The sequence below is a fragment of the Denticeps clupeoides genome, chromosome 5 (assembly GCF_900700375.1).
Source record: "Denticeps clupeoides chromosome 5, fDenClu1.1, whole genome shotgun sequence".
NCBI lineage: Eukaryota > Metazoa > Chordata > Actinopteri > Clupeiformes > Denticipitidae > Denticeps > Denticeps clupeoides.
The window spans coordinates 16,697,284-16,724,009 of NC_041711.1; the positions used below are offsets into that span (position 1 = coordinate 16,697,284).

The 26,726-nt window shown below is 41.9% G+C and overlaps 1 protein-coding gene across 2 annotated transcripts in view; it reads right to left on the reverse strand.

The window, feature by feature from the left end:
* ahr1b (aryl hydrocarbon receptor 1b) overlaps positions 1-26,098 on the reverse strand; it is a 51,494-nt gene extending 25,396 nt beyond the window's left edge. Inside the window, exons 1-2 of one of the 2 annotated variants that reach the window (XM_028980037.1) lie at positions 25,589-26,098; positions 24,014-24,201 (exon numbers count right to left, since the gene is read on the reverse strand). In XM_028980037.1, coding sequence (XP_028835870.1) covers positions 24,014-24,201; positions 25,589-25,629 — 229 coding nt within the window. In that variant the 5' untranslated portion in view covers positions 25,630-26,098. The remainder of the gene's footprint in view (positions 1-24,013; positions 24,202-25,588) is intronic. The other variant, XM_028980038.1, reaches the window with a different exon arrangement.
* Between the last annotated feature and the right edge of the window lie 628 nt (positions 26,099-26,726).

Here is a 26,726-nt window from a genome sequence, read left to right on the forward strand (position 1 = left end):
GGCCTTCATGCCTATCAAAGTGAATGAGATTTGGTGGGGTCAACAGCGGCTGCTCAATGTAGTGGAACTGCACAGGCTGTGGAGAGAACAGGCATCTTGGCCATGAAATATTAACAGCGGGGCCTATTTGTGCCACGTCACGTGCAGATGACATCACGGCAGCAGATGCGTGTGACATGCAGTGCCCAGGGTGGAGAACATACAGAAAATGCTTTTGAGTACATGGGAATGGGGGGAAGGTTTGCAAACACGATTATGCTGGCTCAAAGTGGAGATGATAAAACATCAAAACAGCAGTAGCTCAAACACTTATGACCTGTCTGGGTCAGTGTCCACTCTCAAAGAACATAAGACTTTATCTGTTCTCTTTGTCCTAAAGAATAGAGATCCTGCTTCAAAATAATAAAAAAAATTATATTGTATTGCAAACATAAATAAGTTTATAATTTTTTATCATTTTTACTACAAATGCCCGGGTGGTGAGAATGCAACAACTTAATTCTATCTATGAATGGCAGCTGCAAATGTGCAGATAAATGGACCAATGAGATTCAAGTGTGTTTAAACAGGAGCGTGTATACATTTTTGAACTAAAATAATAGCACAAATAGGAATAAGTATTATGGATATAAATGAAACAATATAGAATAAATACCTTTATAGAATTATTATGTTTTACACCTTAGAAAACAGATTTAAATTTATTTAAATGAACTTTCTTATTGGGATGAGTGTACTGTTAGGCCAACGGTAAGATTAACATGAATCTTCTATCCCTTTGTTTCATAGTACAAACTGTGTGTGTGTTTTTACAACCAGACTACAGCTAAAGACTGCAGAAGATCTACAGCACTTTATCTGATAAACCCAAAAACAAACGCAGGAAGATTACAGTTTAAGTCTGCTGATGTCATAGAATAGTACCACTGTTCTCTTATGAAACATCTTATGTCGTAACACCTTGAAATGCTTGAAAAATTTGTATTATGTCACTATGTCTGCTGGTCCAGGTGGTGGACAGCCATTTCTGATGCCCTCAGGCATCCTGAAAAACCCACAGGCTAATCTAGAGAAGACTTCATTACGTTGGGGTGAGTGAAGCTGTAAAGCCACAAACACGACAGCTTGTGTGAGGCCATAGTGCATGCCCTTGATTCCTAAACCCCATATAATTAATCAATGATTAATCGAGGCACAGGAAGGGCGCTTCAGCTGGTTCAGGTGGAACATTGGCCATATGACAGTGACAGCATGTGTGAGGTGGGAGGCCAGGGGCGTGACACACAACTGAAATATTCATGTGGCTAATGACCATAACAAACTCGGGCACTAATCACAAGTGGCCTTAAGCACAGCACTTGCCATGCTGGAAATGAGATGCTGGAACTATGCTGAGAAAAGACCAAACATATATGAATGCTGTGAATCATTCAAAAGTAACACATTCATAATAAACTAATTTCTTCGATTTTAATCATCTATAAGATAGAACAAAGGAACTCACCACTAAATAAACACTCTAAGACAGATTGAAGGATTTATTTAATAACCAGCTCATAATGTGCTTTATAAATGTTATGCTCACTATATAAACTAAAGTCTATGTGAGTCATAAGTCATTGTCAGTATATGCTTGTCTGGTGTAAAATGTACCATACTTGGTCATTTATCAAGTATGATAGAGTATTTCTGAATATGATTTACTGTGATTGCTGATTACCATCACTGAAAAGCATGTATTTCTTTTTTGCCCAGATTATTGAAGCAGCAATGTGATAAGTGAATTATGCCAGGTTGTTATATATAGAATGCTTATGTAAAGTGATGGGGTTAACATTGCCAAAATAATTTGGGTCACAAACCTTTTTTTAATATAATTCAAGAGACATTCATGTGATAATATATGTGTCCTGTTCCCTAATAAAATGCACTTACAACCTAAGCGTATCTAAAAGCACAGACTTTAATGGCAGCAATGTTGAGACCATGCTGTTCACATGACCCCTGCATTTCATGAGTGGCTGCGCAGGGTCTCCCACTTACTGCATTCCACTGTCAACTCGGGCAGGGGCAGGAGGACAGAGCAAAACAGCAAGAAGGAGAGAACACTAGTGAAATGGGAGCCCAACAAGAGTCCAATGTAATGCAAATGTTCAACACTATTGAACAATGTGTAATAGGGGTTATGTAACTGTCAAAATGCATTTGGATCGAAGCAGATGGCTGATTCTTGAAAACAGTCAAACAGCAGAATGGCTGGAAACACAGCAGCACGACAGAGGGAGAGGGAATGAGCAAAAAAATGCATTCCGCAAGAACTCATTTCAAGAGGAGACTTCATGAAAAAATTATAATGTGTGTGGACTCGTCTGTCTGAAAGGAAAACATCCAGAATCCTCCCCAATACTGCCACTCTCCTGGCCATCAGGACAGAATGTGAACAGACAGTACCCTCAATTCACTCATTTGTTCATGCAACTATATACTAAACTGAATACAAAGAAGACCACGGGGAGGAGTGAATACCACAAAAGTTAACTTAAAATGTATATGTTACTAGTTAATGGGATCCGAAAAATGTGTATTTCTTTTAGAATTTTACAAGTGAATATTACTTCGATTTAGATATATGGAACATTATTCATTAAACTTTTTAAAACAAAAACATGGCAAAGTATTATACACATTCATAACAATTGCTGTCAAAAACAAGTCATTAAAAATAAAGTATCTAATACAAATTATCCCTGAAGGTTGTAGCGTCTGCGTAGGATCACAGATGGTTGATCTTCAAAGAACCTTTTAACCTGTGACATTTACATACCAATTACAACCCTGGACCCTCACTCTGATCGTCCCGTCTTCCCCCACTGTCACAAATGTAGCGTCTGCGTAGGATCATAGATGGTTGATCTCCAAAGAACCTTTTAACCTTTGACATTTACATACAAATTACAACCTGGACCCTCAGCCTGATTGTCCCGTCTGCCCCCACTGTCACCAAGACGATGCAAAACAGACGGGGTCTGCAAACTGCTCATCGGGGCTCCAAGCTTCAAAGCATTCCAAAGACCTCCTGCCTGGCTCCACCGTCGCAATACACAATCACGCACACACTTAAAACATATTGTCTGTATCTTGTGCTAGGAATATGTGATTATAAGTGGATCCCGTATATGCACGCGTTGTGTGTACGTTCCCTTGTATGAATTATACTAGTTACAACTTTCTATTGTACATTAGGTAAACTTTAATTACCTATAATTAAGTGTATAAGTGTATCTCTACTTTCCTACCTCCTAAAGGTCCCTTTCTTGGTGTCAGAAGGAACTTCTCTTTACTACTGGAACAGTGATGCATACCATGTGATCACAAAATACATCATACAATTTCTATAAGGTAGAAATTGTAACTGCAACAAACTACAGTCTCTCTCTGGACCAGCCATAAACATTCCGGTCAGTCGTAAACCCGGACAAAGGGAACTTCTCCCGCCAAAATGTCACACTTGTGATTGGCTATTCAGGCCACATGATGGGCGTGCCAGAAAACATTCAAAAAGGAGCGTCACACAGGCACGAATGCTCAGAACTTCTCTTCTTCCTTCCGAGACACCTCCTTCAACACTTTGACTCTTTGGAAAGTTTACCTTCAAGGACAACCTCCAGCGCCAGGCCTAAGGATCGAAGATCGCGACCCTACCACATCAGGACTCCTTTGCATGAAATAAGGACCAATGCAAGTAACTATTTAGATGCACGTTTAAACCCCTTTTTAAGGTGAACTTAAGAATTCTCTGGCGATTCTCATTAGGCTGTGGTAAATTGATGTGTAATACTGCCATTCTCTTTTCATCACTTTCCTTTACCCTGTATGTATATGTTTGTCTAATTGTTGTATGTTAGCTATAGCCGTGTTTATTAAAATCTTTAAATTCACAATCGTTTGTTTCTGTGTGCTGCTCACAGCTGAGTCACTGAACGTTGACCTTTTAAGCTACATGCTAAGTTACTGCTAGTGGGAAAGCTACCTTTCCTGGCAAGAGGGGGGATAATCGTTCCCAGAATTGATAAATAATTATATTATCTGCTCCGTGGACGGACAGATCAAGTAATTGTAACATTAATTCTGCTACAGTTTATCCCAAAATCTAATCTAAATGTTTATTGTTAATTATAACCAGTTATAATTAATTCTAGATATTTCCTCTTGAGCTAATTCGTTACATTTAATGGTGGAGAATGCGGGCACGTTCAAACTTATTTTGTGAGCAAACTCAGTAACAATCTTTTTGTGTTTTTATGCAAGCTTAAAGTGAGGCAAGACTCACTCTCGTGATTGGTTGGTTCAAGACCACCTCCATATGTGTATTTCAACAGCCATTGTCTGTTAAAGTACACAGCCATTAGTTCATAATATTAAAATTGTGCTGTAAAGACGAAGAAATCTCTTTGCTGTACATTTTAATATTATCAGATCGCCTGTTGGAACGAAGAAATCTTCCTTCATCGCGATAAAGATTGATTTGAGCGACGTTCCTCTTGTCATCTTTTTATAGGCCTTATTCGTAAATGAGAGCCCTAAATGCATATGTGTAGAAACAGCTAAGGAACCCTGTATTTAATTGTTAGTGTGTAAGAGGCGGCGAAGAAATCCTGCCCACACATTGCTGTGCAACTAACTGCATTTGTGTAAAAACGGCGAAGAAATCCCGTTTTTAATTTTTAGTGTGTAAGAGGCAGCGAAGAAATCCTGCCACACACCCCTTTTGGTGCAGCTAAATTGCATTTGTTTTAAAGCAGCGAAGAATTCCTGTTTTTAATTGTTAGTGTGTGAAAGGCAGCGAAGGAATCCTGCCACACCCTGTCTAACACTCCTAAATTCCAACTCCACCCCCTCTGTTCTAACCCTTGGGGCTCACCCACGCCACCTTGTGGCCAGTCTCAGTAGGTGGGTTTTCTTAGTTGGTTGGCCCAAGCCTGCCAGTTTACCTGAAAGGCTTATTCTGACTCTTTGCCTCTTAACTTGATTCTTGTTATTACTGAGTCAAGCCTCTCTCTCTCCTGTTTAGATTTATTTAAATTTAGTCTAAACAGTGTTCGAATTTAAATTTAGAATCGATTTCTATGTTCTACACCTGTGTGTTTACTTATAGGTAGTGCTCCTACCTCTCCTCTGTGTTTGGCGTATTTGTTTGCTTGTCTTCACCTGGTTTCTGTTTGTTTGCCTAGAGACCAAACCTTTGAGAATCATCAGAGAAGGCTGAGTAATACATTGACAACCCAAGCTGCCAAAGTCTTAAGACTGTCACGCAGTCAAATCTAAGTACTATAGGCGCAGTCATTAACACTGGTAGGACTTGCATTGGTTTTGTTTTGTGCTGTCCCTCTCTCTCGCTCCCTTTCTCTCCCTCTCTCGCCTAACCAGCAAGCCAACATGTCTCGATCATCCAGCCCTGAGGCCCACTGGGATCGTCTAGAAGTCTGGCTGAATGCCCTGACTAGCAATCTTCTTCATGAACCCACCGGGGACCTGCAGAACCTGAGCCAAGAGCAGATTGATGACAACCTGAGCATCTTGATGGCCCGCGATCCGACGCAGGACTACAGCCACAAGGAGCTGGCCAAGATCACCGCGTCACTGGCTCACAACCTCCTCGGCCAGGCAAAACTGAGTGAAGCAACAATCCACCACCAGGAACGACAGACTGCAGCACTAAAGCTTCAGGATGAGAGATCACAGAGGAATCTGACGCTCGTTCGAAGACAACTGGAGCAACTGGAGACTCAGGACAGGACAGCACACAAACAGCACCCAGAGCTACAGGAGGAATTGGAGAGACTCCAGAACGCCTTGACTGATCTCCGCGCGGACACAGCACACCGGGAAGAGCAGGAAAAGGACGCCAGAGAAGAGCTGAGGGAAGAACTCAACGAGGCTAAGACCCTCCTGATGAGAGCAGAGACTGAACTTAAAGAAAGAGAAGCCAGGGCCAGGGCCTGTGAGGGCCACCTGCAAACTGCCCGGGCCGAGGTCAGTACTCTGTCCCAACAAAGAGACTATTTGAAACATGAACTTGACACAGTTCGCAGAGAGCTCAAGCACTCATACAGACTGCACGATGACCCTAGAAGAGAGATGCACCCCGCAGAGTTTCCCCTAACCAGCAGCAAAAGGGAGGAGAGCCCAGTGCACAGGACATCACCTGCCAGCATCCCAAACCCCCCGCCAGCAGCAAGGGGGTGGGAACCCTCTCAAAGACTACATTCCAGTCATGGTGTGTCAACCAAGGAACTGGATAAGCTGGCGAGGAACATTCCCATTTTCACTCCTAACCCTGCAGGAGGCCATGATGTCCACTCATACCTCGATGATGTGGACTTCCACTTGCAAACTGTCGCTAACGCTACCACACGCGACAGACTTTATCTGCTCAGAATCACTGCTAGCCGTGAGGTGCGCAGTTTCCTGGACCGACAGCCAGAGAGCGTCAAAATGGATCATCAGCAACTGCAGCAAGCGCTAATCAGGGAGTTCTCTGACCCAGAGTCAGAGCATGGACTGATCACTGCCATGGACCTTAAACAGGGCAGACAGGAAACCACGCAAGCCTACTACAACAGACTCCGACAGGCCTACTTCGGAGCACGCAACGAGCCAGGAATGGAGGACGATTTCAATTTCAGATCCCTGTTCCTCCGGAACCTGCACCCCACAGTAAGTCACTATCTGGGGGTTCTGGCATGCCCACGGACGATGTCCACCCAACAGCTGAGAGACTTGGCCCACAAGGCCTTCGCCAAACAAAGAGCTGTCTCGGAAAAGACAGCGAAAACCCACACCATCTATCCTGTCTCCACTCAGAGTGCAGAACTCACTCTAGAGGGCGCCGAGCAAAGCCACCATGACAACAGATGGTCACGATTTCCAGCCAACAGGGGGCAGCGTGGACATGACGGGGCCCGACACAAACACCAAACTGGTCATTCCGGAAGATCCTGGGACAGGTCACAACCACCCTCCAACCCAAGGGATGAAGCCACATGGGAAGGAAAGAGACGACCCAGAAGGAGCCAATTTTCAGCAACACAAGCGTCAAGATCAGATTGGCAGCAGCCGAACCCTTCTCAACACTCTCTGGATCAGTCCAGATTTAAATCACCAGCAGGACCAAACTGGGAAGCCACATCTGAAGCAGCAGAGATTATGAGAGTTTTGAAGGAACTCCTCCAGGAAAGGCACTACAGGGGGGACAAAAAGGATGAGTCAGATCAGGCATGACTAAGCGTGCAGTCTGACCCTATCACCCAATCAAAGTCCCCTCAACATAATCCTCCCAACCAACTCAAACATAATCCTCTGCTGACCACAGAACGAGAGGTCCCACCACCAAGTGATATCACGCAACCACAGCAGATTACTATGGAACCATCAGAACCAGCCAACTCCCAGCATCACACCTCAAGCCAGGACCTTGATGTACCTGAGAGTGCTGTCTTGGTGGTCTGTCTGCCGGAAGAGTCACGGGAGACTGGTCCTGACTGCTTACCGATTACCACACAAGCCCCAATACCAAGACTGTTGGGGAACCTAATTGAAAGGGGGGTAGCCAAGAAACTGTACCTGACCACCACTTTGGAGAATGAGGTAAGGCTAGAGGCCCTGGTGGACACGGGAGCAGACCTGACTCTGATGTCAGCCCAGCTTTTCGACAGACTTCAGATTGCTGCCAAGAGACAGAATCGAACTCTCGAATATAAGAACTGTGTGCTGAACGTACAATCATACAGCCAAAATGATGTACAACTAGAACAACTAGCTCCCATTCACCTAACCATCGGCCCTATGACCTTAGTACACCCGGTGTACATCTCTCCATTTGACACATACCCTCTCCTTATTGGAAAAGACCTGCTAGACCGCTTTGAGCCCCTATTGGACTTCAAACATCTAAAAATTTGGGCTCAAGTGCGAGAACCTCTGCCTCCTCAGTCACCAAGATCACGCCAGACAGACTGCCAGGTCACAAAGGCCACAGAAGGTCTCGCCAACAACTGCGGGAACACACCGACCCAAGAGCAAGGTTCAAGGTCATCACTATGCACTTTCCAGCTGGCTACAGCAGGTGCACTACACGGCGAGTTATGGCATCCACCTTCCCACCCACCCACCCTTAATGTGGCTGCCATAACCCGCAGCAAACAGACTCTGCCCACTTCAATGACCGCCTCACAGCCGCTTACGCTGGCTCCTCAAATCACCACCATGGACATTGCTGACATGCAGGCCTCTGACCCAGCTATACACACTATCCCTCACCACCTCTCTGACCCCTCCAACCGCCCTATCACAGCTGCACAAATGGCCAATACGCCAACCCTCAAAGCACTACTCAACGTGAAACCTATGCGGTGTGTGACGCACAATATTCTTGGGTACTGCCCTGATGACGTCACTGCGCCAAGGCTTGTGGTGCCACAGTGCCTAAGGGGGGTCATGCTAATATATGCTCACGACACACCAAGCGCGAGACACCACGGCACAAGTACCACGTATGAGACACTAGAACAAGCGGCATACCGGCCCAGCATGCAGCAAGATTTGGCAGAGTATGTGAAAGAATTCTTTCCTTGTTACCAATTCCAACCAACAAAAACAAACCACAGAGCCTCACTGCAGCGCAGAGGAGTCACATCTCCTTGGTCAGACCTCCAAAGTGACTGGGTTGGACCCCTGCCTAGGTCAACTAGAGGCTACAAGTATTTCCTCACAGTCGTATTCCAGTTCACAAAGTTCGGGCTGCCACTGAGAGTCAACTCAGACAAGGGCACCAACTTCACAGCTGAGATTATACAGCAAACCTGGAAACTTCTGGGAATACAAGTACACCTGCTATACCAGCCAGGAGACACCAACTACACCACTCACCAGTACCTTGAGGAACCGCACCGGCATTTGAGAACCGCATTTGCTTTTGCCCAACAACGACTCCAAAAGAGTGCAGACGGCCAGAAAGCATATTACAACTGGAAGGCATCACACCAAGAACTGGACGTGGGCGACAAGATCAAGCAAAGCCGTGGACAGAAAGAACCAGCGTTCAAATGGTTCCATCGTAACCAGATCAAGAGACATGTGGCTTCTGGCAGGGAAAGACAAAGGGGGGTGCTGCTGTGGCTGTCCTTGCTATGCCTCCAGCTAACCAGAGGACAACCACAACCTGAGATCACATCCCCAGGTCCAGCATCCGGCATTGCACTGAGGGACCAACATGGACTTCTCATCACCAACGACCGTAACCCACAAGTATACCTGGCGTTGTACCACCTTCCGAGCGATGAGTACCAGTCCGAGGTGGAACTTCCATCTTTTTTTTCAAGGATCACAGTCTCACCCTGGAGCCCGAATTGGAACAGAGCATTGAGGAAGGGGGGGTCTCAGATAATTGATATCACCCCAATCGACACAGCCCTCCAAGCATTGTCTAGGCAACCTGTCCAGACCAACTTTCCTGTTGCCCGATCCTGGACTGCGGCCGACACAGCTCTTTGCCTCGCCACAGCGATCAGTTGCACCCTAACTCTCGGCCTTGCCTCCGTCCTGTTTAACAGAGTAAATTTGGTGCAAAGGTCCATGAACCGGTGCACGGCTGCATTTCCCCGGACCTTTCAAGAAAAACCGCCGTAGGAGAGTACCCCAGGCAGAGGCAGTGCTGAACTTGACCAAGGGAACACCCGGGTGGAAGACCCAAAGGCTTGCTGGTCCACCTGCCATCTGACTTACAGGATCCATCTGTCATCCCACCTTCATGATCCAATGTGTCTGATAAGGTTTCTAGTTGAACACTTTTCAGCCACAAGGGGGGATTTGTAGCGTCTGCGTAGGATCACAGATGGTTGATCTTCAAAGAACCTTTTAACCTGTGACATTTACATACCAATTACAACCCTGGACCCTCACTCTGATCGTCCCGTCTTCCCCCACTGTCACAAATGTAGCGTCTGCGTAGGATCATAGATGGTTGATCTCCAAAGAACCTTTTAACCTTTGACATTTACATACAAATTACAACCTGGACCCTCAGCCTGATTGTCCCGTCTGCCCCCACTGTCACCAAGACGATGCAAAACAGACGGGGTCTGCAAACTGCTCATCGGGGCTCCAAGCTTCAAAGCATTCCAAAGACCTCCTGCCTGGCTCCACCGTCGCAATACACAATCACGCACACACTTAAAACATATTGTCTGTATCTTGTGCTAGGAATATGTGATTATAAGTGGATCCCGTATATGCACGCGTTGTGTGTACGTTCCCTTGTATGAATTATACTAGTTACAACTTTCTATTGTACATTAGGTAAACTTTAATTACCTATAATTAAGTGTATAAGTGTATCTCTACTTTCCTACCTCCTAAAGGTCCCTTTCTTGGTGTCAGAAGGAACTTCTCTTTACTACTGGAACAGTGATGCATACCATGTGATCACAAAATACATCATACAATTTCTATAAGGTAGAAATTGTAACTGCAACAAACTACAGTCTCTCTCTGGACCAGCCATAAACATTCCGGTCAGTCGTAAACCCGGACAAAGGGAACTTCTCCCGCCAAAATGTCACACTTGTGATTGGCTATTCAGGCCACATGATGGGCGTGCCAGAAAACATTCAAAAAGGAGCGTCACACAGGCACGAATGCTCAGAACTTCTCTTCTTCCTTCCGAGACACCTCCTTCAACACTTTGACTCTTTGGAAAGTTTACCTTCAAGGACAACCTCCAGCGCCAGGCCTAAGGATCGAAGATCGCGACCCTACCACATCAGGACTCCTTTGCATGAAATAAGGACCAATGCAAGTAACTATTTAGATGCACGTTTAAACCCCTTTTTAAGGTGAACTTAAGAATTCTCTGGCGATTCTCATTAGGCTGTGGTAAATTGATGTGTAATACTGCCATTCTCTTTTCATCACTTTCCTTTACCCTGTATGTATATGTTTGTCTAATTGTTGTATGTTAGCTATAGCCGTGTTTATTAAAATCTTTAAATTCACAATCGTTTGTTTCTGTGTGCTGCTCACAGCTGAGTCACTGAACGTTGACCTTTTAAGCTACATGCTAAGTTACTGCTAGTGGGAAAGCTACCTTTCCTGGCAAGAGGGGGGATAATCGTTCCCAGAATTGATAAATAATTATATTATCTGCTCCGTGGACGGACAGATCAAGTAATTGTAACATTAATTCTGCTACAGTTTATCCCAAAATCTAATCTAAATGTTTATTGTTAATTATAACCAGTTATAATTAATTCTAGATATTTCCTCTTGAGCTAATTCGTTACAAGGTGAATCAAATTAATAAATAGATTAACACCTTTAGCTTAATTAAATAAATAAGTTAAGTAACATTCAAAATACACCACATTGTTATTAGATCAGAGTAATGAGTATTGTAAATACTGTAAGTAGGATAAGCACTGTGGAAGTCCACTTGAAGTTCCAAGCTTTCGTAGGCTCTCATTATCACTGCAACGGGGTATTATTAAGACATTTTTGGCGATGTAACCAGTAAACCGTACAGGCTTTTTGTTATGGCAATGTGTGGTGTCCTGTAACTTCAGATTGTAGGATGTAATGGACTGAGTGACAGAGGCCACCTATGTGATGTGCAAGGTGTGGATCACAGGGAAATTAAAGGCAGAAGACAAGACGGGAGATTCACACATGGGAGACGATGCAGAAAAATCAGGTGTTAACCTTGCACACAACAAATTAACCTGAAGCATGTCCTTTTACGGTGTATGCATTAATTTTCTTATATGGCATTATTTCTGATACAACATTAGATGATACTGGTATGCTGGGAAGTGAGCTACGCTACCTTCCTTTCTCATCTACAGGTTTTGCTTAGCTGAAAATCTGCGCAACTGTGCGAGTGTAGTGTGAGTGACAGTAAGACTTCAGAGTGGATTGGCTACTACTCATGTAAATACAGCCAATCAGAGGCTTTTGTGGGTGGACATGAAATGAAGCAGCAAATTGAGTGCACAGAGTTCAAAGGAACAGATGGCAGTGGAGCCTCATTAGCATAAATAATTGCTTAATATTGGTGATTGCTAAAATAAAATGCTGATACGATCAACAAAATGACTAATATCTTAGCCAATAATCAGTCAAGTTGATGATCGGTTGATCCCTACCAGATATGTGCTTCAGTTCAGTAAAATAATTAAATAAACATAATAATTAAGCTGGATCAACAGTACCTACTTTACTACTCTACTTTTTACAAATGTAACAGATGCAGGTGCTGAATTCTGTCACAATGATGGGACTAAGTAGTAAAGTTGCAGTCTGAAAACCACAAGAAAAATGTGACAATTGCTGTAGCCACTGAAACCAAATTCAATATAGCAGCCAAGGAGTTCAAGCACATAAAATGTTTATGGAAAAATGGGTTTCCCAGAACCCCTTGTGGTCAAGTAACCTAGAATTGTTTGGTACAAGTATCGATATCACTTTAATACTTCAGCATTGAATGTTTTTAGGCAGGCAGTTATTATGCAAAATAGTTTATACCATTTGCAGTGCTTGTAGAGGTCAAACAATTACATACGACTTTGCTTTGATTTTTAAAAACAATAACAAACAAACAAAAGCATAATAGTTGCGTTACAAAAATCTGCAACTGACACGAACATGTGGCTTTCATATGAATTTTATCAAATGTAATGGAAGAAAATGTTGTCTTTATTCTTCCATTGCAGCTTTTAGTTAGCAGATCGGATTTTTGGGAATAAAACAGTCCCTTTTTAAAAAAACACATGTTTCCAAGTAGGATCTATTGGTGGTGCTTTATTGTTTGAGGCTAAAATTGTCACGGAATTTCAAAACCATGGAACTGCCATAAACAAACTAGAATTGTTGTTTCCACAAAAACACATCCACCAAAATCAGTGCAATGGACAGAGTGGACCACGGAGGAACAATGTGACCGCATCAGCCTAATCCTTCTTTTCTGTCGGAGATGGGTTTGAATAATGATCACTAAGAAAAGATGTCTCATCTCCAGTCCTCCCAAAGTAAACAGCGAGCCTCGACAGCTATTTATTTGCTGTGTGCCACACAGCCCAGCCTCTAGTACAACAACTGTAACTTGTGGTTGACTGGGCCAGCTGAGGCTTGGCAGACAAGAAACACAGAAGAATCAGGCTAGTCTAAACCAATTCCAGCCCAGCCGCTCTTCCCGGAATACCGGGCACATTACATGGTACTGATCGGCAAATTGGCTTAGTTCGCTTTGCTAAAAGAGGGCCTGCTTGAGCAGCAATGGCGTAGCTATTATCCGGTCATATTAATGAGTCGCACAGCGCCTACTACTCTATGCTGCCTTTAGGGCACCTGGATAGTGACACCTGATGGGCATCCCTCAACCCCTCAACTGTAGGGGGGCTGTAATCCTGTTTGGATGAGCCATGGGATTGGTGCCAACCTGCCTGAGTGCTACAGTCTAAACAGGCAGGTTAGAGAATCAATGCAAGAGAGAGAGAAAGGGAAAAGTGCATAGGACATGGCTTCAAAGCTCAGAACTTTGAAAAGGCATGCAACACAAACAAACAAACAAACAAACATTTATACAAAGCAGTTGCAGACAAAACCCGTGAGAGGCTCCAGAGTCAGTGTTTACCATTTGCATTATCAGAAAGCACTCCTGCTGCAAACACACATGCAAGCACACACCCACAGAGCCAGCTGCAGCCACTGGATTTGTTGTCTCTGCAGTTACCACCACGGTCATGTGACCTGGAGACACCGAGGACGGACGCTGCCAGGACCTATGGGTATACACATGGCTACTATGCACATTTACAGGCTTACAGGCAGTTACCAAACATTGACATGCTCTGCAATAAAAACGAAGGTGTTTATGCTCAGCGGCCCTTCTGGTTACCATCAGCAGATGGTAGGAAGTCGACATAATCCAAATACATTATTCACAGCATTTAGCTGGGTCACCATTCAAATATCAGAATGAGAAATGTGCATGTGGAGTTATAACAACGGTTACGTAATTTGGATGAGAAGTCCCTTCATACAGACTGCGTGGTGCAACAGGCTCTCCAAAGTAATTCCAATTAGGAGTCAGCAGGGAAAAGACTCACTGCTGCATCATGGCAGCTAATTATAACCACAGGCAAACAAAACATTAATTAAGTGAAGTGTGATAAGTCATCGCTGATAGCATGATACAATGTGAACTTTAGACTGTGTACAAATTCAGATGCTGGACTGGACTGACCAGTCCATGTGCTAGCTCAGGACAAGTTAACATTGCAAATGACAGAAGAACAGTAGGACTTTATGACTGGGATGAGTGCCTTTTTCACGCATTTATATCAGGTCCAACCATGTTGGTTGGACATGCAATCTAATTTCTCAAAAAGTCCAGCTGTTCAGGAGAAAACACAAACTCCCAAGCAACATACACATATTAGGAACATTTTGCATTTTAAACCAATCAGAGACTGTAAAGGTCGGGGCACACTCTGATTAGAGCTTTAATTATGGCCTTTTTAAAAGCCCGAACCTGACATGATTGATGTCACCCTGTTCACGAATCATTTATATATTTTTTTAATGCACATTTTTTCCACACATGACATGTAATCGGCATTGGCTAGATTTTGTTTCACCACCTCAGCATAAATTTTTATTTAATTTATCTCAATGAAGCACTTTAAGCACCAACACTCACTATCTGTAACCTCTGAATCCTAAACAGGGTCACGGTCCAGGTGCCAGTCCACCAAGGAGTATACACACTATTCAGACACACGTGTTTTTAGCGCATGTAGAGCCAAGTGACACAGTGAGTTGCCAATAAAAGTAAAGCTAAAAAGGAAGCACAAAGTTCCATGTGGGTGACTATAGTACATTCTGTTCTTCAAAAAAAGCATTATTCGTTGGTCTTTGTGACAGGAAATGAACAGCCTTACAAATCCATTCATTTTTAATACTTTCGCTCAGCACCCCAAAGGTGACTGAAACGCTCATCAACTTTAGGACTGAAAAGCTACACTGCACTGCTCACAATGGCTCTTTTTCCAACCTAAACAGTTCATGAAATGGTTCTTGGAGTACAACAAGTTCTAAAAGTGAAGTAAGTAAGCCTCTGGGCTTACTACCTCTCTGGTAGTAACCTAGTGTGTAAGACACCCGCTTATGAACCAGAAGACCACAAAGTCAAAGGTTCAAATCCCGCTTACAACCATTGCAAGAGACTTAATCCTGAGTGAGTGTCTCCAGGGGGACTGTCCCTGTACATCCCACACCCACGCCTGCCTCTACATCCCACACCAAGCAAGCAGGCTCACTTTTTTGGCCCAAAATTCACACATGAGACTGACCCTTTCACATATATAATCACATCATTCCGATTAATAAATAGATATAGAATTATCTTAAATAGAATTATCTTGAATTAATAACTTGTTGATTCTTTATTCATTTAATTTGCCAGCAAAATAATAGCATGATTAATCATCTGGTAATGTTACTCTCCCGTAGTATTTTTGTTGAGGGTGTTCTGACAGTTTTTAGAGTGGTATGGTATTTTATTGTAGAAACAACAATAAAATAAGAGGTATTTTACACTACTGTTCTGCAAAACTCCCTTCGTAAGTAGTGAACTGTGGCTGCTTTGCCAACCCTCCTAATGTTTGCTCTTCATTTCTTAATTTAATCTTTGTCAGACTTAAGATACCTGACAGCTTTGAGTAAATAAGGATTTATGACTTACCAACAAACTCCTCAAAACATAGACTGCCATTGTTTATCAAATGAAAATATTCCTCCACAGTAGTGTTCAAATATTCTTCTTCTGTAAAATTTGCTTGATATTCCAATTTGGTTCATTAGCACGGAAATGCACCAATCAAATTAAATAACACAAAAGGGGCACTAGAGGGGGCCAATCAGATTTCAGATGGGGCCAATGCCCCACCCCTAGAACTGCCACTGGCCATATTGCCCAAACAGTGACTTATGATATCTAATTAGGACAAATAGGACAGAAATATCCCTTTCATTCCCTAATTAATTTTGTCAACATATATTATAATATGACTCTGTAGACAACAGCATCCTGCCAGTGGTTCCTCAGGGCTTCTGCAGGGGCAGGATGCAAAAGTATGTAGAAGCAATTCACATGGAGAGTCTTCTGAGTGACAATTTCCATTAAATTCAAAGGACGATTATCTGAAAAATTAAACCAAAAGGCTTAAAAAAATGATGTAATATTTGCACTTTTACTTGTCCTCATATTTAAGATGGGTACTCAGATAATGTGGAACATCATTTCATTTCAATGTATTGAAAAAGGATTTGCCAACATTTGCAAAATATAACCCAGACATTCAAAGTTCAGTTTATATATGTAATATTGGAATATTGCACTTTTTTTTTTAGGTAAGGGGTGGGGAAAAAGCATGAGAAATGGGAGGTAACCTCTTTATACACATCGTCATTTCTAGCCACCGCAGGTCCATAGACAGGCTAGGGGAACTCATATTAATGTTAAATAATCTCACAAAGTAAAAATTTCATAAAAGGGGACCTTGAAAATATTCATAGAGTGGACCACATTTTAACTCTTAGTACTTGTTATCATATGCTAAACGTTACAGCACTCATGTAGCTTTTAGACCTGTGACATTGTTGTCCCAGGCATCATGTCCCATGCATCTTGGTCATTTTAATTGCATATATTGGTATTGCATAAACAAAATAAGTGTTGCACAGTTTTGACACCCATTATACATTGAAATATTTGGTGTAAATTTTGTCTGAATTTTATTGTGGAAGTTTGTTTAAACAAGTGAGACTAGTTTTCTGGTCCCGTGCATCACATCCCGTGCAACTGCTTGTATGGCTTTTGTCATTACTTTATATTGAACTACCCAGTAGTAAGGCACAGGGATAACTAGAGGTCAGAAATATGAACAAGTGTGACATGTATGTAGTACATGATAACTTGTGTTATTAAAAGGTCCCATGCATCACATAGAGAATAGTCCCAAAGGAATGGAATTTTTATCTAGGCACATGTTTAGAAACAACCAAAAAGCGAGACGAAGGTTCTCAAGATTTACACATCACACACTTAATAATGTAACTGTCAAATAAGTGCTGTTCATTTCACTTACTTTTATAAATGGTCTACCCTATTATTTTTTCTGCTATTTGACCAATAAGATTAGACAACAGGATTGTGAAGGGGTACTGGGTTGATTCCACAAGCCAAAGCTATAAAATATAAAATCTGGATCCATGAAAATCCCATTGTAGATTTTATTCAAGAACTGATGAAACACATAATAACATTTTATAATATTCACAACTATAGAGTCTGGAGAAAAAAACACAATAAAACACTCTCTGGATTTAAACTGGCAGCAGCTGAGAAGGGTTTGGACATCATGGAGAAGTTATTTGACACCATGACTATGACGGTGGGAGGAAAAAACACAGGAAATATCATGGATTTAACAATCATTTCCATCTGACCACAGAGTGATAATTTTGTTCTTGCATAATTTTCATAAAAAAAAAAAAAGCTCTGACCTGTTTTGCAGCATAACAGCTTTACCAATTATAGGGACTTTGTGTTAATAAATTGTTCTTCATAAAACTCCATGTGGTCCTCAGCAGAGCAAGACATCAGCCAAAAAATTTAATGTTTTAAAAAATAATTTTTGTACAAACATGGGCCTATCAATGATTCCTACAAGCACTAAAGAGTTATTATCCGGGGACATAACCACTTAATTCTACATATTTTTACACTGAGTGTATTGCAGAAGGCTCATGTTCCTCTTTCCTTTCCTCTTGGTGTCTGAGCAACGTTGGCTCACTGTTTTTACTGGATCAGCCAGTGGAGACATGGACCTCAGCAGACAGCAATGCATCTTGACAGCTCTGTAGCACTTCAGAGCAGTGGGAGGACCCTTCTCCCTGATTTTAATGAGCATTAATTGCCACTTTAAGCACAAAAAACGTGCGACTGACATGCAATGATGGATGGACGATCCTTGGCCTTAATAGCAGAATGGTCAGGGACCTTGCTTGGACGAAAGCCGACCACTTCGCCTGTTGTCCTAAGCTAACCCCATCCCACATCACTCCACCCAACAATCTCCCTCCGCCAGAGCTTTTTTAGCCAACACCCCATCCCAGCTGAAACATATACAATAAAATAAAGAATACACAATAAAATCTAAAAAACAGCAAGAGTAGATGTTAGATAGCATCTCTAGTTGCAGCCTAAGCTCCTCTGTGGCCTGCTCTGTCATTATCTTGATTGCAACAGAGGGTTTTTTTCTTTTCTAAAAAGCTGGCAAAGCAATTAAGGCCTCATAGGTTTTCTTGGCAGGGGACGGTTTCCCGCTCTCACTCACGCAATGAGAGGCCAGTTTTGTACTGATGCCTGCGTCTATTAACGGCGGCTAATTTCCTCATGTGGCGGAAGAAGGAGCAGCGAGGATACTGTTGTGAAAATACGAGAAGGCCAGAGCCAGGGGAAGAGGAGAGAGATGAGACATGGGCCCATGAGGTGTGAGTTTGTTGTTGATTTGTGAATGGGTGTGTGACACTCCAGCACTGTTAATGATGATTCCAATGCATTTGCAATGCTGTGAGCACACACAATTAAAAATCTCTGTGCATCTATATGTCTGGGGTCAAAAAAGCTCAAATGATGCATTAAGTAGTGGTGCTGATTTTGGGCCACCCACCTATCAGCAGCTATGCATGATATGAATTTGTCATTATAGGGTCCTCAGCAGTTCATGCTTGTGTGGCTGCACAAAATGTACAAATAAATCACAGAGGGGAAAAACTGCATGCATCTTAGGTGTCCTTCAAATATAAATGCTTTCAGTGGATTTGAAGTGGTAGTCATAACTTTCCAAGGTCGTAGGCGCCATTACGGCCTCACACACTTTTGTTTTACGTCGGATTTCTTAAATCACAAGGCGGTCTGAATTTGTCCGTCAGCATGTTTGGAAAGTCCACCCATTGTTCATGGGCAGCTCCTAGCAACGCTCTAGCCGGAGAACACAAAGGCTTGAATGGAGAGGCTATGTTAATACACTTGATTAACCCTACCACACAAAGCTAGCTGTCACACGGTACTCAGAGGTGGCACGTGCGGCTATAAAGAACTGGAAAATGACCCCATAATCTCTCCCCTCTACGGCCTAACAAGGGCCTGGGAGCCTTTAAATGTGTATTCATGGTGTGTAACAAGGGGCAGACTCTTCATTTCTGTTGTTATTAATGACAAATAATAACTCTAAACCTGCCTCTCAGCCAGGGCTCAATACTGGAGAGTGATGCCAAGCGTCATTGTGGAACAAGCTGATGAATAAATCACCAGGCTTTTCCCAGGCTTTTCCCAGGCCGTCTGCGGCGCAACCTCAAACATCATCATCTCTTCGCACCTCTGTCCTGTCACTTTACTGGCATTTCAATCCCCGGCAGCTGTTTCATATAAAATATAGAGGCAGAGGAAAAATAAATTATTTTTTTTAATTCCTGGCCACTATATTGCTGCAGTGGGTTCTGTTTCATGAACTTTACAAACAATGCTCAATCCAAAGATTCCCAACCCCATAATTAAGGCATGGAAAAGAAATACAGTAATTCAGGTATAAAGTCTGTGTGTGTGTGTGCGTGTGTGCGTGTGTGTGTGTTTTTTTGTAGGCTGTCCTGGTGGGAGGAGCTTCTGAAATACTGGCTCTGCCTCCTATGTGATGATTGGATGATGGATGATTATTTTTGGGCATCGGGCCCTTACACTAATGTTGTGAAATAAAATGAAAAGAGTTCAGCCCATACACTGAGCATGTGATGAATAGACACTCTGTAGTGGCTGCAACTGTAAGCTGGCTACAAGTGGCCTACTTTTTTTTGGGCTCCCGCCCCCACTGTGACCTACTAATACTGAAACACGGCACAATCTCATCATAACCATACAAACATAGCACGTCATATCCAGCCCTACTTAATAATCCTACTGTAAATGCTACTTAAGGTATTTGTTTTGATCTAAGCATCTGCTCAGTATCAAAGTAAATTTTATTCTCATGCAAATATATAAATAAGAGAGATAGCTATGCTACATGATAAATGCCCTTATTTGATTTTTAATCAATATACTGCTCTATGTTTGACCTCTGTATCATGATATTGATCAGCATTGCAACGTAGTAGCGGCACGGCTGTCAAGTAATTAGATGATACAGTTCTACATAATACCCACAACTCACAGCGACCTTACTGAGATATGTCGACTAAATCCGAACCTGACTGATCCTGGTCGATTTGCAAATTGTCTTAGGCATGAGTGAATACAGGGCGCAATCTTTTTCCAGAATACGTCAGATCCCGTTCAGATCCCATTCCTAGTCTTTTCCATGTCCCTGGCTCAGCGTGCCTGGCCTCAGCTTCCTGTGGTGTGGCAGCGAGAAGTGGAGACAGGAGTCCCAGTCTACTTTGCTTTCAAAGCAGATCCAAAATGACACCGAGCCAAGCACAACAAGCATGACTGCGATCAAAGAGCAACTGCAGAGGAGCAATCATAGTCTGTCTTTACTCAATCTGTTGCAGCCGTTCATGTAAACATTTACTGAGATTCATAAGTAATTACTGTTTTTTTCTTCATCTTGTTCAGTTGTGCACATTAGAAAAAAGTGCTGCTAGTGGGAAAGGAACATTTAAGATTAATGGGGATTGAGATTACAGGCTTTCCGGTACAGGAGAATGCTTCTGGTGAAGCAGCAGCAATCAGGGCCATCTACTTGCTGTAAACTTTTCCTGTCAAGCAATTCCCACTCTCAGAAAACTACCAGTAATATTGTCAGCAATGCAAAATGGGATGCTTTGCGATATGGCATAAAATTCATATTGTGAACCACAGACTCAGCGCATACAAAAAATTTGTCCTCTGCTTTTAACCCATCACACTTCAGTGTGCAGCCACAAACATACACATATACATTTTTTTAACTGCTGCAGCAAATAAATTGTGAAAATGCTAAATAATACAGCTGCTCTTCCACTCTCTGAGCTTTTGACTATGCCTAATCCCAAATGTAAACCTAACCAAATTATCTATGGCTTTCACACTATAATACTGTATATTAAATCATTCCCTGTCATTCCATTTGGAACTTTTATTTTAAAACGTTGCATACCATACACCGAGCGCCTTAAATCAGAAGAGCGGCTATATTAAAAAAGTGGAGATTTCTAGGTTTTTGTTTAATAAGCAGAAAGAGAAAATACTGCAAAGATATGTGAATAGCTGTTGAATACAACACCCACTGCTATCTTTACTCAGGTCGGTTAATCAATGTTGTTTTTTTAACAAGCTGCTCCTCATCCATGTGCACTCATCCATTTTCCAGAAATAGTGCATCGTGCAGCAAGTAGGCGGGTTTTGCGCATGTGATGCAGATATTTCTGCTTTAGGCATGTATAATCAAAATCTCTCCCGTTGACCAAGTTTATATCGCATACCATATATACCCGGCAGTTCTACTGTGTGGGACTACAAGATATGCATAACACACCCCTTTTCATGTCATTAAAGTTTACATTTACATTTACAGCATTTATCAGATGTCCTTATTCAGAACGACTTACAATCAGTAGTTACAGGGACAGTCCTCCCCTGGAGCAATTTAAGTGTCTTGCTCGGGGAAAAAATGGTAGTACATGGGATTTGAACCTGGGTCTTCTGGTTCATAGGCTAGTGTTAACCACTAGGCTACTACCAGGGACTTTATGAACACTAAGGAATTTTCTGAATTGCTATGCAGTTTCTAGACATTAAACTAATTTCTGGCAACAAGTGATTTAACAGTGTAAATTAAGTGGGTGATATTTGACACACATTTACTGCATCTTAAAACCAATGTTAAAAGAATCATGCCATATTTTATTCACATTTACACAAGATTAAACTAAATGGAAATGGTCACATTTTAATTAGGCTGAATACCACCACCACAAACAATTAATGAATCAAAGCTTGGCCAGAGCTAAAAATAAGATCAGAATTACTGTGCAAAACGTCACTACCCCCACTTCCCAGAAATCCTCTTGTACAGTGCATGCCAAAGCAGCCGAAAAAAGGCCACTAAGCCCCGCCTCCATACAAGCTGTGGTAAAAGCTAGCATCTAAATGCCACAAATGAGATAAAACTTTTCTTGTTTACACAAAAGGTGATGTGTGTTGGGAAACGAGTTGCCTGAGGTAGGTAACGGGACATGGATGGAAGTGGTGTCAATGGTAACAAGATGAGAGGATGGCAAATTTTTTAACCAGCGAGTGGATTAAAGCTACTGAGAAACCAATGCACTGTAGGCTGCCCTATTTCGACCCTTCCGTGTGACGTCCTGCTCTTACTACAGAAAGTAACACAAACTCAGGCTGTTCAGTGACACCTGAACACCCATGTTTGTGCTGAACAGTACTCTATGGGGGTGATAACTAATATTCCTGATATTATATATATTCATGTTTTATATGACCAGTAAACAATATTTGCTCGATTCTTTAATTTTAATGGTTGAGTATTGGAGCAGATGGAGGGAAATTAAAACCAATAAACATCAGCTAATACTGATATGGTTATCTATACTGGGTATCTGTAATGCTGATAACTACAGTAAAACAGTAGTAACTATTAACTGGACTCTCTCTCTATACACACACACACACACATTTATATATATATATATATATATATATATATATATATATATATATATATATATATATATATATATATATATATATATATATATATATATATATATATATATATATATATATATATATATAAAAACAATCAATGTAAATATACATATTCATTAGCAAATAAATATACATTTACATGAAAATGAAACAAATACTGTGGCTTGTTAAAATATTTTTTCTGTTATGCCACAGATTTTCTAACACCAAAATGTAAATGTTGTATTAAAATAATCGCCTGCATCATGTGGCAATCACACACACACAAACACACACACACACACACACAACATTCAAAGCCAATATTCACCAGCCCTGCTTCTCTTTGGATTGTGAGACAAAATCTGACCACCCCATGCTGAGAGCCCCCTAAGAGAGACCATCACCTTCATAGTTTGTGCCCTTTAGCTTGAAGTAAAAAATCTGTGTATTGTGCATAAAGACACACACACACACACACACACACACAGCTATTTCGAAGGCAAGAGAAAAAATGGCTAGATCATACACACTGTTTTTGTCCCCTGTCTCTTGAACAGCAATTTCAAATTTCACTGTCTTAAACAAACATTCCCCTCCCTCCATTTTATAAATTCTTTAAGCTAGTTTATTTGAATTATTCATAAGTCACCAGAATCCGCTGGCCGCATTGCAGAGCCTCGTCTCATAAAAAGCCCCTTTTTAAATCTAGGTGGTGGGAAAAAGGTTGTTGTTTGAATGCAATATATTGATTCATGGCAATAAATCTGGCTTTTTTTGGTCTCTCTAAAAAGGCTGTAAATGACTGCTGATGCCACACATCTTCATGAAATATTCAGCGTTTCTTAAAAAAAAAAAGATGGACTAAAACTACTCTTAGAAAAACCTTTTCTGAAGCACAAATTATTCAGCATACTCTGATGTTGGCCAACAAAATCAAGCTGAATGAAAAGAAGTAGACAGCATTGTGGCACAAAACCCAGTGGAAATGTTTCAATACAGAAAAAAACACACTGGTAATGAAAAAAGCAAGAACTTAATTAATAAGAAAATGTAAGTTGAACAAGTGCAAAGCAAGGCCCGCAATGTGCCTAGTGTTCTTTTTGTGCTGGACCCCATGACCTTCATCTGACTTCTGTACTACAGCAGACCAGAAAACCCCACCAAAACAGTGTCCAACACTTTCCAGCACACACACACACACACACTACTTACCAGAGAAAAAGTTCTTGGCCCGAAGGTAACTAACACTGAGGCGCAAGATGGACAGTTTGTCCAAGTTTGAGGTGACCTCGTCTGGAAAAGGCAGCAGGCTGGCCAGGCGGTCCAGCTCGGAGTTGAGTCGATCCCGGTGGCGCTTTGACGGGTTTGATTTGACCCCATCTACAGGAGGTTGTTTTACCCTGAACCACAGCATGAAATGAAATATACAATTAGAACAATTCCACCTCACCAGCACGTCCTACCTGGAGGAGAGATATATATGTGTGTGTGTGTGTGTGTGTGTGTGTGTGTGTGTGTGTGTGTGTGTATATATATATATATATATATATATATATGACCTTCCTCTTTAAAGAATATTTAGATTCACTTGTAACTTTCTTATTGTCGAACTTGTGTACAGAATCTACAACAGAGTGAATAAAAAGGTTGTATTCATAGTTGGGGGTCCTAATGAACCGGAACTGATCACTTCATCGATGGTAACTTGAAAGCAGGTTGTGAGTCGCTCTGGATAAGGGCGTCTGCCAAATGCTGTAAATGTAAATGTAAATGTATATATGTGTGTGTATATATTACAATGATTTCCTAAAAAGTAAATTAACAATAAGCACGTATTATAAATAAATAAAAGTTATAATTTATTAATCTATAAACAAATAAAAAACATTAATGAAGCCTCTCTAAGAGTAGAATCAGAACGAAATTACGGAGTTGCTGACAGATCTCGCGAGAAAACGCGAAAATAAGACACCACATGAAGAAGTAGGGCAAAGGGATCACTGGTTAAATCATCCAATTCTTTATATTTTGTACAAAGTTACATGAACCTTTCCTGAAAAGGAAATATGTGAGCGGCATTCGGCTTACGTTTGCGTATTTTAGAGACACTGTCCCGTCAGAGGAAATAGTAATAAAATAAAGATTATACACATGCTGCAGAATATCTCAAAATATCAATTGGTCTCTGTTATATATTTTGCTAACTACTCCAGAACACTACAAAGCCACTAAACGCTGACGCGTTTTATAATAAGCAAGGCTGACGTAGAAATGATGGGAATGAAAACGCCGCCTGCTGCACCTGCGCTTTCAGCATCTTCCGACGAGCGCAAAAACCGGACATTATTTGGATAAACGATGTCCAATCTATCACAAAATGGGTTTAATATGGTGCGGCATCACATCGCGTTCTAAAAGATACGCATTTAAACAACCTTTACAAGGATAGTAGTGGAAAATGTCCCGTTACGTTTAGTTTAAAATACATTATAAACATACATACATAATAAAACACGTATTAAGTATGAACAACTATAGTTTAAGTGGGCTATAGATAAAATTGCTTAGCAAAAATACTACAATTGCAAAGCTCTTGGTATATCGCATTAAAAAAAATCTAAAAACAATATTTACAAACCATTTACCGTTTTATACACATTTGATATGATTATAACAAAATTAAATGTCAGTCTACGCCAAGAAAAGAATGCAGAAGGGGCAACGAAGCACACAGGCCTATGCGTCGAAGAAAGAAAAAAAAAGCGAATTATCAGACGATTAACTTACGTCCTTTGCACCGGTTTTCTTCGTTTCCTTCCAGCATACATTTTAAGGCTTTTTAATTCATAGAACCCTCACTGCAGCCCTATAATTCCTCGCTCTCCGTCGCTCGTCCTGCACGCATCACGAGCAGGACACTTCATCCAGAAAAGCAGCGAATAAATTAACAAACGAACAAATAAATATGTGCAAACGGAGTCTGTAGGTGTTCACAGTAAAGTCCAGAAGATGGAGTCCCGTCAGTGGACGCCTTCCGCCGACTAGGCTGCCCGGCTCGTTCACTTGCTCCAGTCCGGGCCTACGACGCGAAAAGCAGCATTAAACTCCGCCTCGACACACGCCGCTGGCCGGAGTGAAATAAAACGCAACCCGCAACATTCGTTTAAAACGTGTCAGTAGCTGCTTGTCCTCCTTCAGAGACGTCAGCTCGATGTCGGCCGGGCCCGTGTAGCTAAAGGACCCGGATGCAAGAATCAGTCCCAGAGAGAAAAAGTTGAGAAAAAAATAACAAAACCAAAAAAAAAAAAACAGACTAAATCCAAAACAAAAGCGGCAAGGCTCCTTATCTAATTCATCACTGCGAAATAAAAGCTGGCCCTTGTGTAACACGATCTCGCGCGCCCCCGACGTCGACAGGGGCGCGAGCACGCGCATCGCGTTGACCAGGCGACCGGCACAGATTTGCGCGGGAGCGCGCGAACGGTTCGGAGACTCCCGGAGACGCGCGTCACAGGCGCTCAACCAATCAGAGCGCAGCGCGTGTTTATTTTGACCCGACCCATGCTCTCGTACCTGTCAAAAAAAGGGAAGACTGTGAACGAATCAGCAATCGGGCTGAGCAGGTTTGAGTGTGTCATTTATTCCTAGTTCATGGTTTCACGTGCATTTATCCATGTATGTAAAACATTCGGGCCATTTCATCACGTGGCTCTGTTGTGAGGCAGGCCGAACTTAGGCTCTATGATGGTTGACAACTGCACCTTAGCTGACCACCTCACACATTTTTTGAGACTTTGCGATGACTTCGCAAGCCACAAAGTCATGTAATATGCCAAATTTTAGAGCACAAATCAAGTGTGCAATACAATGCATGGGGTACCCATAATGTTGAGCTCTCTTGACTGCAAAAGCAAAACCCCTTTGT